The sequence below is a fragment of the Macaca fascicularis genome, chromosome 14, assembly GCF_037993035.2.
Source record: "Macaca fascicularis isolate 582-1 chromosome 14, T2T-MFA8v1.1".
In the NCBI taxonomy this organism is placed as follows: domain Eukaryota; kingdom Metazoa; phylum Chordata; class Mammalia; order Primates; family Cercopithecidae; genus Macaca; species Macaca fascicularis.
This window is the reverse complement of record NC_088388.1, coordinates 76,001,946-76,025,332: the sequence shown is the minus strand read 5'-3', so window position 1 is coordinate 76,025,332 and position 23,387 is coordinate 76,001,946. Positions and strand designations below refer to the sequence as shown.

At 54.4% G+C, this 23,387-nt stretch overlaps 2 protein-coding genes across 20 annotated transcripts in view; both read right to left on the bottom strand.

Moving 5' to 3' along the window:
- Positions 1-12,302, bottom strand: part of MYO7A (myosin VIIA) — an 85,435-nt gene extending 73,133 nt beyond the window's left edge. For 16 of the 18 annotated variants that reach the window (XR_012423550.1, XR_010580932.2, XR_012423552.1 and 13 more), the window contains exon 1: positions 2,125-2,387. Coding sequence is in view for 13 of the 18 variants with exons in the window: in XM_065528755.1 (XP_065384827.1) it covers positions 2,125-2,277 (153 nt within the window). In the remaining 5 variants the exon portion in view is untranslated. Of the gene's footprint in view, positions 1-2,124; positions 2,388-9,874; positions 9,939-12,028 lie in introns of those variants that run through there. The other 2 variants (XM_045371251.2, XM_065528759.1) reach the window with 1 other exon arrangement.
- A 2,054-nt stretch (positions 12,303-14,356) lies between these two features.
- Positions 14,357-23,387, bottom strand: part of CAPN5 (calpain 5) — a 57,420-nt gene continuing 48,389 nt past the window's right edge. For both annotated transcript variants that reach the window (XM_045371255.2, XM_005579153.4), the window contains exons 8-13: positions 22,612-22,807; positions 21,805-21,927; positions 19,730-19,926; positions 18,632-18,747; positions 17,969-18,105; positions 14,357-16,814 (exon numbers count right to left, since the gene is read on the bottom strand). In XM_045371255.2, coding sequence (XP_045227190.1) covers positions 16,632-16,814; positions 17,969-18,105; positions 18,632-18,747; positions 19,730-19,926; positions 21,805-21,927; positions 22,612-22,807 — 952 coding nt within the window. In that variant the 3' untranslated portion in view covers positions 14,357-16,631. The remainder of the gene's footprint in view (positions 16,815-17,968; positions 18,106-18,631; positions 18,748-19,729; positions 19,927-21,804; positions 21,928-22,611; positions 22,808-23,387) is intronic.

Genomic DNA, 23,387 nt, shown 5'->3' with positions numbered 1-23,387 from the left:
GAGAGAGAAGGGGTGGGGAGCGCGTTCGCTTGTGGGCGACAGTATGTGGCCAGGGGACTGTCTCCAATTTCTCTCCTCAAAGAGGTCAAGAAACATGCCCAAGGTCACACAGCTGTTTTGTGGCAGAGCCAGGACTGAAGCCCAGGTCTGAGAAACCCCAAATCCAACGCTCTTTCCTGACATTCCCTGGGCCCAGCCCCACATGTAGCTCAGTGAGCAAAACAGGAAGCACTGATAGAGTCCTCCGTGCCCAGATGGCTCATGTGCCCTGAAGGCAAGCTGGAGACAGGCTGGGGGCAACTGGAAGGCAGGGGTCTAAGTCACCTGTATCCCCCAGCCCAGCACGGGGCCTGGCACACAGAAAATGTTTGTTTCCCCTGGGAGAAGATAAAATAACCAAAATCACAAAAACTTCATGTGATCAGGAAATGGAGATTCCTAGAGGCTGAGTGAAGCACTTGGGGCCACACAGCAAACAGACATGACTAGAACTCTTCTTACTTAGGGCTGTCACCAAAGGGCAGTGACCAAACTATCTCTGCTCTAGGTCAGACTTAAAGAAACAGGTTCAGATGGAAGGGGAGAGGCTTCAGGGAGAATTCTGGGGTCTTAGGACTTCTGAAGGGGAACATTCCTGTGGCCCTAGGGAAAGTTGTTGAAGCATTGCAATGCAGGAAGGTTGTAAGGATCCTCATTTTACAGCTGAAGAAACTGAGGGCCAAAGAAAGAAAGGAACCTGGCCACAGTCACTCATCAAACCAGTGACTGACAGGACTGTTAGCATCTGGAGGACAGAGCCAGGACCAAAACCAGGGTGGGTCAAGAGTCACTGGCTCAGAGGGAGAAGGGAGGGAGGAAGCCACGAAAGAAGATGAAGCTTCATTGAGGGGCAGGAGGCGGGTGAGAAAGGGGAACCAGGCTCCAGGTAGGACCCCACCACTCCCTTCCATTCCCATGGCTAGCCCCAGGCACCCCACCACTGCATCTGGCCCCATTCCTACACCATGTTCCGTGACAACTTTACACACTGTATGGGGCACCTTGCTTGGTCTCATTTTGAATGGAAGATCTCGTTTGTGACATGACACATGCCTCAGCGGGGCTGTGTAACGTGGGGCAAGTCCCAGCTTCTCTCCTATCAAATATGTGACCAGGGCAGAGGGTCTCCCAGGCCCCAGTAGCTATGCAGGCTCCCAGTCCCACAGTCATGACTGCCTAGAACGCGTCTGTTCGAATGTTCTCAGGGGTACCCCAAAACCCCTGTGGGGCCTCCCCTCCAGGAAAGCCAGCACACATCCACAGTGAACACATAGTCAGGATGTCTAGCTTGTAGTCCCAGCTCCACCACTAACGCTGTGTCTCTTTGGGTGAGGCACTCAATCTTTCTGGGCCTCAGTTTCCACCAGCCTTGAAATGGAAGGAGTCAGTGCATGTAAAGATGAGAGACCCACGCAAATGCACATTGTTCTTTCTGTCTACCCTCCTTCGTCCCAGGCATCAAGCTGGTCTTGGGCCAATATTAATAATTCCCCATGGGGCCTTAGCCCTTTCTGTCTCTTCCTTACTCTAGGACCAGGCCTGGGGTCAGTCCCTGTTTATGGAGTCTGTTTCAGGACATTTTGCCCCTCGTTATCTTCGTGATCACTCTGGGACACTGGTTTTATCACCCCATTTTCACAGATGGGAAACGTGAGCCAAGCGTCTTGCCAGTGTCTAGTTGCTAAACATAGTTTGGAGAGGAGACCAGTGGGCCGAGCTTTCCCTTCCACCAGCGGTCAGCCAGTCCACAAACTATGGCTCGGGTCCCTCTGTGCACCTGGAGGTGCTCCCTGCTTTGGACCTGAGCAATGCAGGACACCCCTGCCCAGACACGGCCTGCCTGGCTTGGGTTTCCCAGATGCAAAACCTCCCCTCCCAGGAAAGGGCAGCCGCGGCCGAGTTCACGCTGGGGGAGGTCAGAGACCGCAGGTGGTATCCTAGGGCTGCAGTCCACGCACACCCTGAAGCTTAGCGACCCTGTTTGTGGCCCGCCCAGCTTCTAACGGGGAGGGGGGCGGGGTGGGGACTGAGGCCCGAGGCGAGGCGCCCTCCCCCTCCCATCTCCCCTCCGGGTCCGGGCCTCACCGGCAGGACAGCGTAGGTCTTGAACGCCTGGTTCAGGCTGCGCACCAGCGCCCACTTGCCGAGCTGCGGGACGCGCGCGGGGTCGGCAGAGTCGGCGGGGTCGGCAGAGTCGGCGGGGTCGGCAGAGTCGGCGGGGTCGGCGGGGGGCTCCATGGTGCGGCGATGGCGGCACTGCTCCGGCTCCCTAATTCACCTAATCCCGTGCGCGCCGCCCGCCCCGGAACCCTAAACCGGGCCATCTGCCGCGGGTCCATGGCAACGGCGGCTTAGGTGACGCCCGCGGGCAGGACGGCGAGGGGGCGCCCGCACCACCCCGGCCCGCTCCGTCTCGGCGGAACCCCCCGCACCCCCACTTCGCCGGGAATTCCAGGCGGCCTCACTGGCACCGTGGCGGTAGGCCTGGGATAAACGTGGCACCTGGCACCGCACCTGACCGCAGTTTTGGAAAAAATCGGTGTGTTTTCTCTGGAAGGAAACACGAGGATGTTATGGAATAGAACGCAGTCAACTCCCGGGGTTTTTAAGACTAAACGGGAGATGCATTGAAGATATTTCTGGCTCCCTGGCTGCTTCTGGGGAGTGAGGTCAGATACACAGTTTCCTTCTGGGGTAAGTTTGGGGGAAAGCCCCTGAAGAGTCTGTGTCCTCCTCCCGCAGCCCCCGAGGTCAAATAGCAGCCCACATCCATCCTGCATGAGAGGCCTTGGAGGCCTGGTGTGGGCCTCCACAGGACTGCTGCATCATCTCGATGGCTCAGAGCTCTCCCTGCAATGGGGCGAGCTGGCCTCTTGTGTCCTAGCAGCCACATAGTGCTGGGCACCAGGCCTCGGTCCACACTGAGCTGTGAGCCAGAGGCCACCATCCCATCCCGAGGGCCAGGAAGGCCCAGGCCCTTTGACTCCCCTCCCATTCCTTCCTTCTCGCCTTGCCCTGCCTATCTTTGTCCTCCTCCCCTCTTTCCTCCTTTTTTTTTCTCTTCTCTTTTCAAGGCCTCCAGTCTGCATTTGTGGCCCTCCGCATTGCCTAGTATCCTGGAAGCCAACTGCTCCCCAACAAATAAAAAACGGCAAAGAGTGAGGGCCAGGGACTGGGTGGGGGGAATGGCAAGGAAAAAGACAGTGATGCCTCACACAAGGCTCAGAGCCACCCAGGATGGGCCCAGTTCTACCCCACTCCCTGTCCCAGCCTTGCGGACCCAGGGCTCTGCTGCCCAGCACAAAGCTGACTGATCAGTGATTCCCACCCACTTCCTGTGACCTCTCAGGGACACTGCTCTCAGGAGAGGTCCTTCTCCGAGTCAAGCCGAAAACAAGCACGTCTATCTCTCCCCGCCCACCTACAGCAGCACAATGGAACAGGAACCAGACCTCAGACACAAGGAAGCACTGGTGGTGAGCTTCCGGGCATTCTGCCATTAAGTCCATATAACCCACCTTCACTGAGTACAGGCTCAGACTAAAACACAAAGGACACTGTTAACAAGACATGTCCTCAGACTGGTGTAGTGGACAGACCCAGGCACAGATAAGGATGGTACCAGCAGATAAGAGGCAGATTAGCCCTGGAGACACAGGATAGCACGGCTGCTAAGAGTTTGGACCCTGGAGTCAGGGCTTAGTTTCAATCCCAGCTCAGCCACTCACAAGCTGTGTTACCTTGGGCAAGTTCCTCGACCTCTATGTTCCTTTCTTTCCTCATCCGTCAGGTGACAAAATGACAGTGCTTCCACGTGCTCGTGAGGATTTAACAGGTGAAGATGCGTAATGCACCTAGATTGGTGCCTGTTAGAGCAAATGTATATGAGTGCCAGTCATGGTTAACTAAGGGAGTTGTGTTAGGGGTGACAGCTGGGTTTTATGATTTTTTTTAGGCAGCCATTAGGGGAAAGGGCATCCCAGGAAGAGGGAACAGCAAACTCAGAGAATCAGAGGAGAGAGCAAAGAGATCGTAAAGTAGGTCTGGCGACTGGTGGCTAAAGAGAGGTCCCCTGGGGGAGACCCTGCAAGGCGCTAAGAACCTGACCTTGCATGGTTCCAGACTGACTACTGAGACCACCCCTGAGCTGGAGGAATAAGCCTCTTCTCCACAAGCGGCAAAGACAGAGACTCTTGAAAGCTGCAACAGAGAGGTGACTCATTCTATACAACGAATCCTTAATATGAGTCTCGGCTGATTTCTCATCAGAAACCATGGCGGCCAGAAGGCAGTAGGATGGCATATTTAAAATGATGAAAGAATTAAAAAACTGTCAAGAAAGAATTCTGTATCTGGCATAACTATCCCTCACAAAGGAAGGAGAAATGAAGACATTCCCATGTAAATAAAAGCTGAGGGAGTTTGTCACTGGTTGACTTGCCCTATAAGAAATGCTAAAAATTAAAAGACATTGAACAACAACAAAACAACCAATCCAATTCAAAAATGGGCATAGGCAAGAGTTTGATTGCACCACTGCACACCAGCCTAGGTGACAGAGTGAGACTGTGTCTCCAAAACAAACACAGGCATAGGACTGAAATAGACGTTTCTCCAAAAAAGATATACAAAGAGACAAGAAGCACATGAAAAGATGCTCAGCATCACTCATCATTAGGAAAATGCAAATCATAACCACAATGAGATATCACTGTACACCCGTTAGGATGGCTATTACAAAAAAACAAAACAGAAAATAAGTTTTGGCAAAGATGTGGAGAAAATGGAACCCTTATGCCCTGCTGCTGGGAATGTAAAATAATATAAATGTTGTGAAAAACACTATGGCAGTTCCTAAAAAAATTAAAATGAGAATTACCATATGACCCAGCAATTCTACTTCTGGATATATACTCAAAAGAATTAAAAGCAGAATCTCAAAGAGATCTTTGCACACCTGTGTTCAAAGCAGTATTAATTATAATAGCTAAAACACAGACACAATCCAAGTGTTTCTCAATAGATGAATGAATAAACAATATGTGGTATGAACATGCAATAAAACATTACTCAGCCTTAAAAAGGAAGGAAATTCTGACACATGCTATTAATACAACATGGATGAACCTTGAGGATATTACGCTAAGTGAAGTAAGTCATCACAAAAAGACAAATAGTGTATGATTCCACTTATGTGAGGTACCTAGAGTAGTCAAATCAAAACCATAAAGCAGAATGGTGGTTGCCAGGGGCGGTGGGGAGAGGGGATTGGGGAGTTATTGTTCAATGGATAGAATTTTTATTTTACAAGATGAAAAGAATTGTAGAAATTGATAGTGGTGATGGTCACGCAACATTGTGAATGTATTTAATGCCACTGAACTATGCACTTAAAGTGGTTAAATGGGGCCAGGCACAGGGCTCATTCCTGTAACCCTAGCACTTTGGGAGGCTGAGGCGGGTGGATCACCTGAGGTCAGAGGTTCAAGACCAGCCCGGCCAACATGATAAAACCCCATCTCTACTGAAAATACAGAAATTAGCTGGGGATGGTGGCAGGGACCTGTAATCCCAGGTACTCAGGAGGCTGAGGCAGGAGAATCACTTGAACCTGGGAGGCATAAGTTGCAGTGAGCCGAGATCACACCACTGCACTCCAACCTGGGTGACAGAGTGAGACTGTCTCAAAAAAAAAAAAAAAATTGGCAAAAAAATTAGAGTACAGTACACAGTAATGCAAAGCCATACGAAAAAAAATAAAGAACACTGGTAAACACACTTGCATAGATAAATAGAAAAGTCATATTTGACCAGGCACAGAGATAGGGTGTCTGTACTCCCAGCCACTTGGGAGGCTGACGCAGCAGGGCTGCCTGAGCCCGGGAGTTCAAAGCTGTAGTACACCACTATTGCACTTGTGAATAGCATCTGCACTCCAGGTTGGGCAATATAGTAAGACTCCATCTCTTAAACAAACAAACAAAAAACAGTATTGTTGTATTTTTGGTCTGTAACTACTTTCTTTTCTGTGTGATTTAAAAGACAAATGTATAACATAATGATACGTCTATGTTAACTGGCACACAATGTACAAAGACGCAATTTGGACAATAAACAACATAAAGGGGGAGAGAGAAAACTATAAAGGAACATAATTTTTAGATATTATTCAAGCTAATTTGGCCTTAACTCAAACTACATTGCTGTAGATTTAAGATGTTATTTGTAGGCCGGGTGCAGTGGCTCATACCTGTAATCCCAGCACTTTGAGAGGCTGAGGCAGGCAGATCACTTGAGGTCAGGAGTTTGAGACCAACATGGTAAAACCCCGTCTCTCCTAAAAATAAAACAATTAGCCAGGCATGGTGGTGCATGCTTGTAATCCCAGCTACTTGGGAGGCCGAGGCAGGAGAATTGCTTGAACCTGGGAGGCAGAGGTTGCAGTGAGCCGAGATCACACCACTGCACTCCAGCCTCGGCAACAAGAGTGAAACTCCATCTCAAAAAAAAAAAAGATGTTGTTTGTAAACCTAAGAATAACCATTGAGGAAAAAAACTTTTAAAATACACAGAAGAGTAAATGAGAATCAAAACAGTACTTTAGAAAAAAAAAGTCAATTAAACACAAAAGAAAGCAGTAATGAGGAATTGAGGAGGAAAAGATATAAGACATACAGAAAACATAGCAAAATGGCAGAAGTCCTTCCTTAACAGTAATTACTTTACATGTAAATGGATTAAACTCTCCAACCAAAAGGTAAAGATTGGCAGAATGGATCAAAACAAAACAAAACAAAACAAAGAAAACAAAAACCAACCACATGATCTAACTATATGCTGCTTACAAGAGATCCACTTTAGATCCAAAGACACAAATAGGTTAAAAGTAGAAGGATTTCACACAAATAGTATTCCATGCAAATAGTAACCAAAAGACAGCTGGGATGACTATACTATTGGACATAGATGTTAAGTCAAAATCATTACAAGAAACAAAGAAGGACATTATATTTTACTAAAAGCATCAATCCAACTGTTACCAACAGCCCACCAATTTACCTCCAAACCTCCTTCTGCCCACAAATCTGGGCCAAGTACACAGAGTCCCTGCCCTGGCCCCACCATGAAGCCGGGAATCATGACATACTGAAGCACAGAAGCCCTCCTTGTGGTCCTTAAAGACATGAGTCAGGTGCACTACAGAGCTCTGAGTTCTTATTCCAGCCCTGGCACCAGCTGGCCTTGCAGCCCTGGGCAAGTCCTTCTCCCTGAGACCTCAGTCCCTGTATGTTCATGAAGGACTGCAGCAGCTGTCTCATGGCTTTCCATGTCCCACCCTCTCCCAGGGAGGACAGAAGCCTCTCCCATTCCCAGGCACCCTCCCATCCCTGTGCCCCCTGGGGACTCACTGTCACAGTTTTAGTCACAGGTGCCTTTCCTAGGTTTCTAAGCTGTCTCCCCACGTTGGTCTGGGAACTCCTCCAAGGCAGGGAATAGTAGGTGAATGCCTGCTCTACCTGCCCTCAAGCAGGAAGTACGCTTCAGCTGCTTCTTTGGTCCTGAAAAAAAACCCAGCCCCGGGGAGCTGACCCGCTCTGTAGTTCCACAGGCCAAGCCCAGTGGGATCCATCTTGTGCTTTGCTGTTGATGAGTGAGGGCCTTGGGCACGTTACTCAGCCTTCCTGAGCCTGTTTCCTCATATGCAAAATGCAGATTAAAAACCTCTTTTCCGGCTGGGTGTGGTGGCTCACACCTGTAATCCCAGTACTTTGGGAGGTCGAGGTGAGTGCATCACGAGGTCAGGAGATCGAGACCATCCTGGCCAACATGGTGAAACCCCATCCCTACTAAAAATACAAAAATTAGTTGGATGTGGTGGCATGTGTCTGTAATCCCAGCTACTCAGGAGGCTGAGGCAGGAGAATTGCTTGAATCAGGGAGTCGAAGTTCACACTGAGCCAAAATCATACCATAGCACTTCAGCCTGGTGACACAGCAAGACTCTGTCTCAAAACAAACAAGCAAGCAAGCAAACAAAAAACCCTCTTTTCCCACAGCTGCCATTGTGAGGCTAAAATGCCATTTGGGACTCCATGAAAATGCTTCTTCCTTCATCTGTTTCCCCGGTCTGCCTCTCTCCTCCTCTCTTCCTGCCAGTTCCTTCCCTATCCTGAAAGATCCATGGGAAACAGGATGAAGGCTGTCCCTCCTGTCCAGGACTCATCAGGAAGCCCCAGGTAGGCAGAGAAAGGAGGAGGACTGTGGACAAGGCTCGGGGTTTGCAGAGCAGGGAAGCCTCCCAAAGGAAGCAGAGACCACACTGAAGCCTGAGTAGAAGTCAGTCAGGCAAGAGAGGAAGCCAAGTGCTCCGTGGATCTTTCAGGACAGGGAAGGATGTGGCAGGAAGAGAAGAGAGGGCTGACCAGGGAAGCAGATGAAGGAGGAAGCATTTTCATGGAGCTCCACGTGGCATTTTAGCCTCGCATCAGCAGCTGTGGGAAAAGAGGCTTTTAATCTTCATTTTACATATGAGGAAACTGAGGCTCAGGAAGGCTGTGTAACGTACCCAAGGCCCTCCCACTCATCAATAGCAAAGCCTGGGCTGGAGCCCACTGGGTCTGGTCTGTGCAACTGCAGAGCTGGCTGGTTCACCAGGGCTGGGCTTTCTTCAGGACCAAGGAAGCAGCTGAGTGTACTTCCTACTTGAGGGCAGGCAGAGCAGGCATTCACCTACAAGACACTTGCTCCCAACAGAGGCCACCCACAGCTGGAAGCGGGTCAACGTTCAGAGGGGCAGGAAGGGAGGGGGTGGTGAGGAGGTCCCTTCAGCCAGAGGCCTGCCTCAGAGGCCCCCTGAGGGAGGATGCCCCTGGAGGGCTATGGGGGCCCAGGCCCTGGCACACAGCAAACACTCAGCAAATGGGCTTTTCCTCTCCTAGATCCTGCCCATGTCTAATGGGCATTTGAACAGGCTCTCAGGCCAAGGGGCTCTAGAGGGGGTCTCCTCCAGCCCCTAGGATGGAAGAATGTCTGTCCTGATGCTGCCCTGAAGCCTGCCTCTCACTCACACACACAGACACACACGCACACACTCATCTGCAAACATGCCGGACCATGCAGCCTCAGGGTGGCCAGGCAAGGCTGAGCCATTGGCCTCTGGTGACCCTGGAGACCGAGAAGCTGCTGGCCAAGCCCCCACAGCACACAGCCCCACAAGCCCTACAGCCTGCTGCCAGGCCCACCTGGCTCAGGGCCCACATTCCTGGCTTCCGCTCTGGATACCGGGAGCTCATTAGAGCCTCAGACTGATCACGGGGAAGGACTGAGGGTCAGAGGCCACTGTGGCCCTCAGTAGGAAGGGGGGCTGGAGGACTCAGGTCGGGGCAGTACCTCTGCTACTTCCCATAAAATCCCAGGGGTCTCCAGCTCAAGCCATGTCACCCCCCGCCCTCCAGTCACTGCTCCCCAAGGCCCTAAGGATAAGTTGGGCTCAGGGCCCTTTGTGGCCTGGCTTTGGGAGCCTTGCCAACCTTCTCTCCTCTTCCCCAGGGACCTTCCCACATCTAGGCCTTTGCACATGCTGTTCCACTGCCTGGGATCCAGAGATGTCTGTAAATAAAATCATTTCTGCCCAATGGGGTGAGCCAGTGAGAGAAGGAAACCCCAGCCAGCACATCAGAGGGAACAGGTTTCAGACTGGGCCTGGAGGGCTGGGTTTGGAGGTCTAGCAATTTTCCAAGAGAACACCCTGGGGAGGGTGTCCCACGGGTAAGCATATGGAAGAGGGGATATGGGATGGGGAGGACAGGCCACCCAAAGAGGGGGGAGCACTGACCTGCTGAAGAATCACCATGGTCCCAAGTCAGGAGCTCCTGCTGCCCACTGGGCCAGGCACAGTTCTGCAGGGAGACAGACCGTGTCATGCTTCTGGGCAGGCCAGCCCTGGAAGCCTGGAGCCTGGCTGGGGTCACCTGGGCTCCACCCAAAGCCCCAGTTCCCCCTCCCTCGAGGGAACCCTCCCTGGCTTCTCTCCCTCTGGCCACTGCCCAACCTGCGTGACCTGAGCCTCAGCCACTGTCACCAGCACCACTGCCCAGAGCAGCTGAATTCTTCTTTCAGTCACTGTCATTCAGAGATTCCCAAAGGGCTCCTAGAAAGTAGCAAGTCTGGCCCCACCAGGGACCTATGGCAAAGGGGCCCAGAGAGGGACCAAGACTTGCCCAGGGTCACACAGCTAGCCAGAGCAAATATAGGACTAGGACTTAATCTCCGGCACTCAGCTTAGGGATTGTCCCAGGAATGTGGGTGACAAGGACAAGCCTGAGAGAGGGGAAGGTCATGGGCTGGGCATGACCTGCTCACGGCACACCCTGCCTGAAACCTCTCAAGAGCACCCACCGCCCTCAGGATGGCTCTGTGCAGAGCACTGGCTGCTGACAGGGAGGCAGGGTCATTGGGGTCTGTCTCTGGCTGTGCTGCTGAATGCACCGCACCTGGGCCCCCCACGCCCAGCACAGTCTGGCCCCTGCTGATGCCTCAGTCTTTTCTCTCACTGCTCACTCCCTTTCACACCCTTATACTTGGACATCCTCAGTGACTCACTGTTCCTGAAAAACGCCAGCTCTTGCCATCTCCTGGCCTTTACACACTGGCCCTTCTACCTGAAATTTTGACTAGTGAATTTCCACCTATGGTTCATGGCTCAGTTCAGATGATACCTCCTCCAAGAAGCCTTCCCTGACCACCCCAAAGCTGCCAAGAGCCTCTATATTCCCCTTTATCCCATTTTGACTATATGCATTATGTTGTCAGGGTAAGGATCTGTCCCACCTCTGCCCCCAAAGGTGGGGAGTTGATCCAGGGTGGGATGTGGCCGGTGGGAGAGGGTCTGAGACATTGCCTTGTCTCCAGCCTTGCCCAGCACAGGGCCAGGCCCAGAGATGGGCTCTGGAAGGAGCTTGAAAGGCAGCCCCAGCCTACAGGCCCTGGTGTGAGGCCCCTCTGGCTCCCAACCTGTCCCCTAGAATGCGCATCAATTTTTCACAAGGGACCATTCAGAGCTGCCGGGGCATTCGATCCTCTGCCCATGCCACCGCCTGACACCCGAGCCCTGACCCCTGCCCTGGAGCTCTGGGACACAGCAAACCCACGGTCCTTCCAGAGACCTGAACTAGTCTGGGTACCTGGTGGGGGTGTGGATTCCACAGGGCCAGCAGGCAAATGCCACTGGGCGCTTGTCTGAAGATGGTGCCCAGGCTGTGGAGCCGGCGCCCTATGCCAGCATGAGCCACGAGGGCTGGGGGCAGAGCCAGTGCTCTCACTAGAGATGTGGGGCTCCAAGGGATGTGGATCAGAGGAGAGTGGCGAGGGCATGGAATTTAAGGGCCACATGTTAAAATGACAAGACATACATTTTATTTCTAAAAATGAGAACTAGACCACATTCAAGTTAATTTCTTTTCCAACTGACCACAGGGGCCATAGGCTGTATTTATATTTCTATGTCTATGCCTGGTTTTACCTCTTCCCCACTACAACCCTGGCTGGTGGGGCTTCATACTCCCATTTCACAGATGGGACATTTGGTGCATAGAGGAAGGAAGTGACTCATCCAGAAATGGAGATCAAGAGTGTCAGAGAGAAAGCAAAGGAGACAGAGAGAGAACGGACTCTTCTCTCTCTCTGCCACCACAGCACGTCTAGTCCCCTGGCCCCAGGATGCCCCTAACCCCAGCCCCAGCTCAGAGAAGATGTGATGGACAACATGCCCCTTGGCTCTTCCCTCCTCCAGGGGACACGTGTCCATCTTCCCAGGCTCAGGACAATTTCGTTCAGTAGCTGTGGTGACTGAGCCCTCAAGGGTGGCAGGAAGCCTCGTCCCAGGAGAAAGTGGCTGCAGGGCAGAGGATCTAGAGGTAGCTCAAGTCCATGACTCCTCCACATCCAAACCCCTCCCAACGCCCCAGGACAGTGGGCAGCCCATCCTTACCTGGGGCCCAGCTGCTCACTCTCAGTGGCCTGCCAGCCTGGTACAGCTGCCACCTGCACGGAGGACTCTGGAAGCTGGGGTCATGGGCCCAGCCAGTCTGCAAACACACGTCCCCTCTTCCTCTGTCTGGCTCCGAGTCTCGCTCTGGGCGTCCCTCTGGATATTTTCCTTCCTCGCCGTCTCTGTGTGTGTCTTGTCTCTCCCTCTCTCTCCTGCCCAGAGCGGCTGTCCGGCCAGCACTGCTGCCCTCCCCTCCTCACTCCAGAGCCTTCTCCCAGGAGGCGGAGCCGGAGGGGGCCTCCAAGGTCTGGGTGCGGTGACATCAGCTTGGGGGACGGGCTGTGCTGGGGCTGGGACTAATGTCCAGAGGCTGCTCAGGGCTCTGTTCGGAGCACTGGCTGCCGACAGGGAGGCAGGGTCATTGGGGTCTGTCTCTGGCTGTGCTGCTGAATGCACCACACCTGGGCCTGGGCATCCCAGGCTGGCTTCAGGTGCCTCCTGTTGTTTGCAGGACACGGCCTGCTGTCTCAGCACCTGAGCAGGAAACCCCATGTGATCCTGACTTAGTCTCTGATATGCTGGGGTCTCAGCCCGCCGCCCTCCTCCAGCCCCATTTCCTCCTCCTCGACCTGGCTGTTTGGGAGAGAGAACGGTCAGGCAGAGCATGGCAGGAGAGAGAGTGCTGAGCTATAGCCCTGCCTTCTGCGCCTTCTCCCTCCTGCACACCCACCCTTGCCTCTGATGTGTGTCCCCTGACGCTGGTCAATGCAACATCGCCCCCACAACCTGCTCTGCGGGTTGGGGACACATGTTATTCTGTAATCATCCAGAAACTTTGCCAAACCAGCTGACTAGGAGCCACCCCACATGTGACAGCGACACATACAAACTGAAGTGAAATCTGTGATTTAAAGGGGTGGGCGGAACCAAACAAAGAGGAGCACAGGTCTTAGTTATTAGCGTTGTCGAGGGTGGAGACCTCCCGGGACCCTATCAGGACCTGGCAATTTCTCCTTTCCGCCCTCGGTGGCCACGCACCTGTCGGCAGCCCCATCGTGCACCTCTCCAGGGCAGCTCTGAGTGGCAGAAGGATGTCTCTTTTGGGTCCCTAGCCCCCATAACTGGAGTGTCTGCAGGGAAGCCAGCCAGAAAGTGGGTTGGGGGCTCAAAGGGGCGCTATAGCTCGCCAGCGCCGCCTGCTGGTCACAGGCCCCACTGCCCCGCTGCTTCCCTCAGGCGGGCTGAGCACTGCTGGGAAGTGACAGGAGGCAGCTTCTGCTAGGGCCTGGGTCCCCTCAGACCCGACGACCCTGACCCAGGAAGACCCCAGGATGCCGTCTGCCCCTTAGTCTGGTGGGCCTAACAGGAGTCCAGGAGTCCCTGGAACACAGTCCCCACCTAGGATTTACACCTGCTGCCGAAACCTAGTACTGGCCACTCCTCGAGTCCCCCCTCTCCATACTCCCAGGCTAGGCAGGGCCAGTGGTGTCAGCCCTACACGGTGGGAAAATGAGACCCCGGGGGAGCACAGGCACACGGCTGGCAGCAAGGACAAAATGCAGTGAGCTGTGGGGATGGGACAGAGGTGAGCAGGTTGTGGGGGACAGGGTGGCCTCCAAACACCAGGATGACAGCTACATTGTGCTCAGCCACGCTATGAACCAGACACTATGCCAAGCAGATCACACGATTTGCAACGTCCATTTCTCAGTCCCATGAAGAAAGCGAGGCATCTCAGTTCACTTTGCCCTCACACTGCACTCACCCCCTGTCTCCCAAGTCCAGTTTTCCATTGAGTCATCCATTCTGCTTTCAGAATCATCCCAACCCTGCTGCTTCCCACCACCACACCAGCTTCCTGGCCCAAGATGCCTGCGTCTGCCCTCAGTAGCCTCTGCTCTGGTCCCCCGACACCTTCCTGTGCCCCGAAAGCCCATCTTCTCTTCCCAGCCCTTCACGCACACATCAGGGAGTAGGCGGTCTCTAACCCAGCAGCCCCACACTGTCCCATCAGTAATGTGCGGTGTAGTTTGTCATGACCAGAGTATGTCTTTGTGCTCCCTGCTCGTTTGTAGACTGTTCCAGAGCAGTGATTGCTATGCCTGGTTCCCCACATCCCAGGTGTCCAGGACGGGCCTTGGCACAAAGCCAGCCCCGTACAGATCTACTGAATTAAGGAATGACTGAATGATCCCCACAATCTCAGCTCACAGGCGCACCAGGCAGGCAGCGGGGTCCTCCCTCTGACCAGAGGACAGTCGCCCAGGCCTGGGGAATATTCCTCCATTGTCCCTTCCCCCCAGAGGGACAGAGGGACACAGGAAAGTCTTTTTGGAATTGTGATAAGATTTATTGAGACTAGAACAGACTTCTTGTCCCCCAACCCCGTGGTGGATCCTGAGAAGAGGGAAGCCCAGGTCTGGGTAGTGTGGGCTGGAGACCCCACCCACCTGCAGATGGGGACTCCCAGGCCCCCATGGGTGCATATAGTGAACAAAGTAATTGCTCTCCCCTACCTCCCCTGATCCTTACCTGCCTGGCCCCCAAGGTCTCCTGGGGACCAGAGATCCCTGCAATAGCCAGGAGCCAGCCTGGCCCACCTCAAGGGGCAGGAAGCAAAGGCAGCACTGTGGAACCTGTTCTGTCACGGGGTGGCAGGCATGGCCTGGCCCCGAGGCTGAAGCCCACAGGTCTGCCACTTGGTCCTGGTGTACCCCTGTATCCCAGGGGACATGGCTGAGCAAAGTCCCATGTGTTAGCCCGAGGTGCAAGCTGGCTCACTTCTCCTACTCAAGAGCCTTGATTTGAAATATACATAGAGAAGTGGTGATTACATGAACATATATATATCTAGTGTGTGTGCATACAGAGATACATAGAGAAACGGGTATTATTTTGCCCTTACTCAGCACTTGGTAGTAAGAGTGCTGACACACAAGAATCATTGGCCCCACTTTGTAGAAGGGGGAAATTGAGGCACAGGAGGTTTAAGTGACTTGCTCCCAGTCATGCGGAGTCCTGGCCCCAGGCCCAGGTTCTTGAGGGGAAGTCCCGACTTTCAAGAAAGAATGCTCTTGTCCTCCTTGTTGTTCATTTCCTGGCCCCTCATATGGCCCAGGGCCAAGACCCAGGAGCAGAGCCAGACACAGAGTGAGGAGGCAAAGTCAGAGAATCCAGCACCTCCAGCCAGAACACTGATCCAGACAGCAGGATCTGGAGTCGAAAAGTCAAGTTCCCAAAAGGAATTCCCAGCAAGGACACAGGAATTCCTGTTCTTGAATTAACTGCACTTTTTCATTTGCTACACCTGGTCTGGAAGCCCGAGAAGGGCACAGAAGAGATCCCAAGTGGGTCACGGCGCCAACGCTTACGAAGAGTTCTCCAGAGGACCAGCAAAACTGGAGCCAAGAAGAAAAATGGAGGTTCAGACTTTGAATTTTCTTTTAAAACCCCTGATTAAAATTGAGGTTTTCAACACAAAAATAATATAAAACATTGAGGACTAAAAGGAACATTTTGGTCCGGGCAGGAAGAAGAGCACTGTGGCCTCCTAGGCTGCATTTTGGGGGAATGTTGGTGGGGGGCTGTGGTCAGGTGATGGGGCTCCCTATCTCCTGCCAAGCCCAGTGGGTGGCCTGACTCTGGTGGGCCTGGCACCACACACCCCAGAGTCCTGTCTTTCAGGAAAAGCTGAGGTCTTACAGCAGAGAGGCTCTGGGAGCACCTCTCCCCTTCTGGTCCCCAAAGCCCCTCCACCTGCCTGGCCTCTGGCCCACTAACCCAGGCATGCTCCTTCCAGCATGGGGCAGAGGAGTCAGGAAGACGCCCTTCCTCACCCCCACTGATACCACCTCTCCAGGGACCTTAACCCAGGGGCTGGGAATGGAATCGGAAGCTAGAATGAGCAGGCAGCTGCAGCTCCCCTGGGTATCTGCCTCTGAGAGGACCTGAGGACAGAGGCGAGGCCCAAGGTAGAGGCCGGAGGAGGGCCCCGCTTCACCTGGGGCCTCAAAGGTGTCATTTATTCATTCGGCAAATCTCCATTGAGTGAGGAAATGGATGGGTGAGTGGACAGGATTAGAGAATGAACAAATGTCACCTGCATATTTTCCCAATTCCAGCCTGAGCAGGAACCCGGCAGGAGCCAAGAGTCCTTTCAAGGTGGGACAACACCAGGTATTGCTGATGGGGAAAGTGAGGTCTGGGAGGCTGGGTTGGGCCTAAGACACAAGGAGCAAGAATGGGGCTTGGGGATGTGGCAGTTTGTGTGTAAACAAGTGACATCTTCTTGGCACTCCTCGGCAGACAGCAGGGCCTTAGGAAAACGTTTTCAACGGATAGAGTCCCTTAGCAGTGGTGACAGTTGAGGTGGGGAGGACTATTTGAAATCTCAGCAAGGAAACTCCTCCACGAGAAGGGAATGCTTTGGGGCCCTCAGGACACTGAGGCTGAGGGAGGGGCAGAGACTTCCTAAGGTCACACAGCAAGTCAGTGGAAGAGTGGGAAAAGGACCCCAGTGTCCTGGCTCCCAGGCTAGACCCAGGCCCAGTGGGGACATGCAGATGGTGGTGGGAACTGCTGGAGCCAGGTAGGTGGGCAGGTGTCAGACAGCCATGAGGGAGGTGCTGCTGAGAATGTGCACAGCCACAGTGCCTGGCAGGTCGCTGGGCTGCCGGCTGTTTCGGTCCCGGAGGTGGAGGGTATGTAGGGCCTGGAGGTCGTCTGGGTCAGCCTTTAGGTGCACCTGGCCCAGAAATTCATCCTTTAGCACTCGGTGGTTCCAGACCTGGGAAGAGACAGAGGATCATGGGAGGGGCGGGCTACCTCCAAGTCCAGAAGGTAGGAAGCAAGGGCAGCACTGTGGAACCTGTTCTGTCAGGGGGTGGCAGGCATGACCTGGCCCCAAGGCTGAAACCCGCAGGTCTGCCACTTGGTACTGGTGTGCCCCTGTATCCCAGGGACATGGCTGAGCACAGTCCCACGTGTTAGCCCAAGGTGCAAGCCGGCTCACTTCTCCACCCCCTAACTCAGGTCTATGGGGAGTGCTGGTGGTGGTGGCAGGGCCTTGAAGTGCAAGCCTGGCTGAGGATCGGGGGCCCTGGGCTGTCGGCCTCTCCATGAACCATGGGCAAGGTGGTGCCCCTTCCAGCCTCAGGCTCCTCAGCTAACTAAGCTCCCTCCCATGCATAAAGTGAAATCTGTTATCAGCTCCGCTAGTGATCTTGGGTGAACTTGGACAAGTGATACACCCACTGCCCTAGTTTCCCCATCTTTAATATGAGGGTTAAGTCAGCTGCCCTTAGGGGTCTTTCCAGCCCTGAGACATACAGGTCTGTGATTTGATCCAGTGGGACCCAGTGTTAAGAAAACTTGGATAAGCCACAGTGGCTCCCCCAGGGGGCCCCAAATGCTTGTTTACAGATGCTGTCTCATTGACAGAGATGCTGACCAAGGCCTGCGGGCCAGAGAGCTCCCTACTATTGAGTTCAGAATCATCATCCCCAGGCTACATCAGCCTGAGAGGAGAAGGAAGCCGTGGGAGGACACTGGCTTTCTATGCCCTGCCCAAGGCTCTTGGGAAATAGCCACACCCACCACACAGCGGCTCAGTGCCACTTTCCAGGTGGGGCCCTCATGGGGGAATGGGGGGACAGTTCCCAAAGCTGAGGGTGAGGTCAGCAGAGATGACTGCTGTCCCCAGTCAGGAGACTGACCCTGCTGGATCTCAGGACGACACCAACGAATCAAATTAACCCACCTACAGAGGGACCTTGGAGTGGCAAGAGAGCTCCCAAAGCCACACCAGGGGTCAGGGACAGACAGCTAGAGCCCAGCATGCCTGGGTCCCCGTCAGAGGGTCTTCCACCTGGGCTTGTCTCTGTGAGTGGGGAAGCCTCAGGCTGGGAGCCCAGGGGGTGGCCTCCGGAACCAGGGGCTCACCTGTACAGTGATGGGCTGGCTCAGCTTCTTGCGGTAGAAGATGCCTTTCACATTGTACTCTGGTGTGGAGGTGCCCTTCTGCACAGCCGAGCGGACTTTGTCCCCCTCACACTTGATGATGACGTAAGAGTTAGCCCCTAGGGAGAGGGAGTGGGAGATGGGGTGAGGGTGGGGGCGGGGGCTGCGGCAGGGCCTGGATGGGACAGATATCTGCAGGTGAGATACCCACCTGGCTCAGTTATTCAGATGGACAGACTGGAGCCTGACCCACCTCAAGGCCCCTTCGTTTCCAGAGACAGGCTGGCCAGCAGTGGTGCACTGGCCATCTCCGGCCTCCAGAGCTTTACCCACACTGCTCCCTCTGCCCGGAGCACCTTTCTCCCTTACCCCCTTTCATCAGGCTTTGTATTTTCTCAGCCTGGAAAAAGGCTACTCCCTCCAGGAAGCCTTCCCTGAGGTCTCCCCCCCAGCTGGAAGCCTCCTGAGAGCAGAAGGTAAACCTTTTCCTCTCTATGTGCCCCGCATCAGGCATCACCCCAGGAATGGCTGGGCCTGCAGTGCCTCTGCGAGCAGGAGAGCTCTGAGGCTGGTGTCTGTGCTGGCAGAGAGAGGCCATGGGGCAATTGGCAAGAGGGCCGGGGGACTTTCCCTGGAAGAGCTCACCTGTGGGGGAGTCCTTGAGGCCAGCAGCCCCCAGGACGTGTACCTGGGTCACCAGCTGGGGGTAGCCACAGAGGGAGCTCCAGCAGGTGTGTGGGGGCTCATCCAGGCGCAGTTCCCTGATATGGGGTGGCAGGGGAGAGGGGGGTGATAGAGAAGGGCCAGGAAGACAGGGGTGAAGAGGGGGTTCAGAAAGTGGGGAGGGAAGAAAAGCAGTATTAAGCCCAAATTTGATTTCATTTAGTCCTGGGCAAATTCCCATGAGCAGTCCCCACTTGTCCAAGCCCTAGGGGCTTCCTGCCCGATCCTTCCCCAGGGAAAAGGCAACTTGCTGAGCACCTTCTGTGTGCCAAGTCCTCCGCTGGCATTATGGGTGATTCCTAATCTCCACAAAGGCTATTATGATGCCCATTTCACAGCTGAGGAAGCAGCAGGCTCAGCCAGGTGAGGGCTTGCCCAACAGCTGGAAAGCTGGGGAGCCTGGGCCGGCAGAACCCTGAGCCGTCTGACTCCACAGGCTGCCTCCTGGGTCCGGCACGTGCACAGAGCTCACCTGTCCTTCGGGGGACACCGAGCCTGGGCTATATCTCCCAGTGGAGAGCAGTGCGAGACACACAGGGTCAATGCCCCAGCAGGGACACAGAGGGCTTCAGCACTGGAGCCCAGAGCCACCCCCATGGGACAGGAAATTGTGGTGACAAGACCCAACCCTGGAACCAGGCAGGCTGGGTGACCCAGCCCAACTCCACCACCGGCTGCATGACCTCGGACAACCCTTCTAACCTCAGCCCCTGAATCTCATTGGTAAAGTGAGGGAATCAGGCCTCCCGCTCAGGGATGCAAGAAGATCAAATGAGATGAGTGAAAGCTTCTCTGTCAACTGTAGAGTGCAGTGTACATACAAGAAGCTGTTCCTAGTCATGGCCAGGGATGCTGGGACAGGGGAACAAGGGAAGAGAAGGGAAGGAGATGGGCACTGGTATCAGCCCAGAGTGGCTGGAGGCCCAGAGACACTGAGCATCTCCGAGGCTGCAGGTTCCTGGTTGGCCCAGTGTGGACCTCACCTCCACCCACACTGGCCTCAAGCCAGCCCCCAAGTACCGGCAGTTGGAGGGCACATCAGTGAAGACTCGGAGCAGGAACTCGCCAGTGTAGCCTGGCTCGAAGGTGGTGGGGATGATGACATAGCGGCCCTCGGGCTGATCAGTGCGCAGGAAGACGCTGCGTGAGTTGATGTAAATGGAGCTGGCGGCCTTGTGCTGCAGGCTGTGCATGCGGTACTGGCGGTTCTCCTCCACCTGTGGGAGGTGGGAGGGGCTGGGCCACGCGGAGACACACCCTACAACACCCCGTCTCCCCCTCACCACCATGGAAGGGACGATGGAATCCCTTTATATGAAATGTTCAGAACAGGCAAATCTATAGAGACAGAAGTGGATTCGTGTTTGCAGGGCTGAAGGGAAGAGGTCAGTGGGAGTGGGTGGTGATTGTTAAAGGGAGTGGGTTTCTTTCGGGGAGATGAAAATGTTCTATAATTGATTGTGGTGATGGTTGTACAAACTCTGATCACACAAAAGTCATAAGATTGTATACTTTACATGGCCAAATTGCATGCTCTGTGAATTATATCTCAATAAAAACTATTAAAGGAGGCCGGGCGCGGTGGCTCAAGCCTGTAATCCCAGCGCTTTGGGAGGCCGAGATGGGCGGATCACGAGGTCAGGAGATCGAGACCATCCTGGCTAACACGGTGAAACCCCGTCTCTACTAAGAAATACAAAAAATAGCCGGGCGAGGTGGCAGCGCCTGTAGTCCCAGCTACTCGGGAGGTTGAGGCCGGAGAATGGCGTGAACCCGGGAGGCGGAGCTTGCAGTGAGCTGAGATCCGGCCACTGCACTCCAGCCTGGGCGACAGCGCAAGATTCCGTCTCAAAAAAAAAAAACAAAACAAAACAAACAAACAAAAAAACTATTAAAGGAGGCTGGGCGCAGTGGCTCATGCCTGTAATCCCAGCGCTTTGGGAGGCCAAGGTGGGAGGATCACTTGAAGCCAGATGTTCAAGGCCAGCATGGGCAACAAAGTGAGACCTCATCTCTACAAAAAACTTAAAAATTAGCCAGGCATGGTGGTGTTCACCTATAGTCCCAACTACTAGGGAGACTAAGGTGGGAGGATCGTTTGAGTTCAGGAATTTAAGACTGTAATGAGCTATGATGGCACCACTGCACTCTGGCCTGGGTGACAGAGCAAGACCCTGTCTCTTAAAACAAAAAAAAAATAGAGGGCAATAGGAATCCCCCTGGTAACAATGTCAGTGGGGTTTCTGACTCTAACAGCACAACCAAGTATCAGGATCTGCAGAGGTTACAGCACATGTCCTTGAAGTGCCATCACCAGCTGCCAGGACCTGCCTGACAATCCCAAAACAAGTGTTCTGGTCACACTAGTGAAGATCACCACATGCCAAAGTCACAACAGTATGTCACAAGACAGTAGCACACCACAAATGTACCAGCACAAGGGTATAAACAAAGTGCCACAGCATGGCCAGGCGCATCAGACAACAAGGACTCAGCATGGACCCAGCCCCTGCAGGTCCTGGTGGCTTCACTCCATTCTCAGGGTCTGACGGGCACATGGGGTCCCACCATGCTGACTGGCACCACACACTGGGCATTACAACATGTGGAAAGCCTCAGGTTCCAGGCCACGGGGTGCGACCAGGGGTGACCCCACGTGGCTGTGCTCAAGGATGCCTCCTCCTGGTGCCCAGCAAGGCCTCCAATGCAGGAAGGCTGAGGGGCTGCAAGGGGTCCTGAACCCTGAGGGAGGAGCAGCGGGGGCCCAGCAGATACCCAGGGCCTCCCAGGGCCTGGCCCCAACCACCAGCAATCTTCCCCTTCCTCATCCACCAAACATCCCAGGCCTGTGGGTTTTAGGCAGAAAGAAATCAGGCTGAGAGCTCCCACAGAAGCCAACCGTGGGCAGGCTGGGCCCTCTGTGAATATTCTAAATGGGGCCCATGCCACGGCATCCTCACAACGTTTGCCACGGTGGCCAGGGCGGCTGGGGCGATGGCAGTGACCAAGGTGTTCTAGAGTGTTCCTCCCCAGGTATGGGCAGTCCAAACTCCCTCCCTCTCCCCACCCACAGCAGGAAACCTGGCTGGCCTCACCTTGTAGATGTCAAAGCCAATGGCCAGGTTCTCGCCCTTGCCCTCCCGGCGCGTGGACCGCTTTGGCCGCTGCTGGATGCAGATCAGGACTTCATCTTCTGGCTTCTTGACATCGAAGATGTACTGCAGGTGTGGCCAAGGAGAGAGAGAGACACGGCAGTGAGACCACGCCAGGGATGGGCTGGCTGGCTCCCGGAAGCTCAGATTCCAGAGCCTGAACCAGTTACAACACCTCGCTGTGCCTTGGTCCCTCTGCTGTGAGGTGGGCCCACCAATGCCTGCAACGGCTACCCTGCATAAAGGCCGGGGAAACCAATGCCATGGTGGGTGCTCTGCACAGAACCTGGCACACAGGTGGTGCTCAACAGAGGCACATCTAGGACCAGGGCTAAGCAGTGCCATGGGTCAGACTGAGGAGGCCGTGGGGAGAGGCCCCGTGGGGAAGCCCAGCCCGGCCAAGTTCCCAGGAAGGGACAGAATTGTGCTGTTGTGGAAACAAGGGGCTGAGTCCCCGGCTCAGCCTCTAAGTGTCCCTGTAGCTCAGGACAAGACACCCAAATGTCCCTCAGAGCCATCCCTGGTTTCCTCATTTTTACCACCTGTAGGTCAGATTGTGAGGCTGGGGGCTTCATGACCCCCAGATGGGACCGATGTAACCCCATCTAACCCCCACTGTACAGACAGATTTGCTGAGGCCCAAGGAGGGACAGGGATTACCCAAGGTCGAACAGGAGTCCCTGGCAGGACAGTGGCAAAGCACCCCGCAGCTGCTGCAGGGGCAGGGTGGGGGTCCCTGAGAACGCCCACCTGCGGGTTCTGGAAGAAGGTGTCCTTGTGGTTGATGCAGCCGCCACTGCGGTTCTGTCGCGGGTCCTCGTGCAGTGTCCAGGCGCCATGCAGCCGGGCCTCCTCCCACGTCTTGTGGATGCTCAGGTAGGATGTGTTGATCAGGCGGCACTTGATGATGTCCGTGAAGTACCGGCACACGTCCTCGAAGGTCATCCTGGATGTGGGGAGGGGCTGAGCAGGGTACCGCCCCCACACCTCTCCAGGCTCCTGGCCCCCCAGCCCAGCCACCTAATATGTCCATGTGGCCCAGACGTGAGAGAACACAGCTGGCTTTGAGAGGAGAGCTAAGCCCACACAAGGGCATGGGCATGGCATCGCACGGACCCTTAACCTCTTTTCTGACTTGTTTCCTCGCCTGTAAAATGGGGCTGAATCTAACAGCGGGTGCCCATCTCAGAGCTGGCAAAGGAATTAGGTAATGTAATCAAAGCAGGCAGTGCAACTCTCAGCAGACAGAGCACACGGGCAAACGCAGGCTGTTACTGTCGTGAATGGTGTTAATAACTACTGTCTGCTGCCCTCTACAGTTTATAAAGCACATCTGCATCCACGATCTTCCATGGCTGTTGTGAGGCTTAAGTGGATGGTGGGAACCCCATGGTGAGTGTGCTGCAGTGGCCAGGGTGTTGCTATGGTCACTGCACACTGTGAACGCCTCCAGCGGGCTGGTGGGGGCAGGGGGTAGTGAATTAACTGTGAACATGTAAGAGAAAGGCCTTCGGAAGAAACTCTTT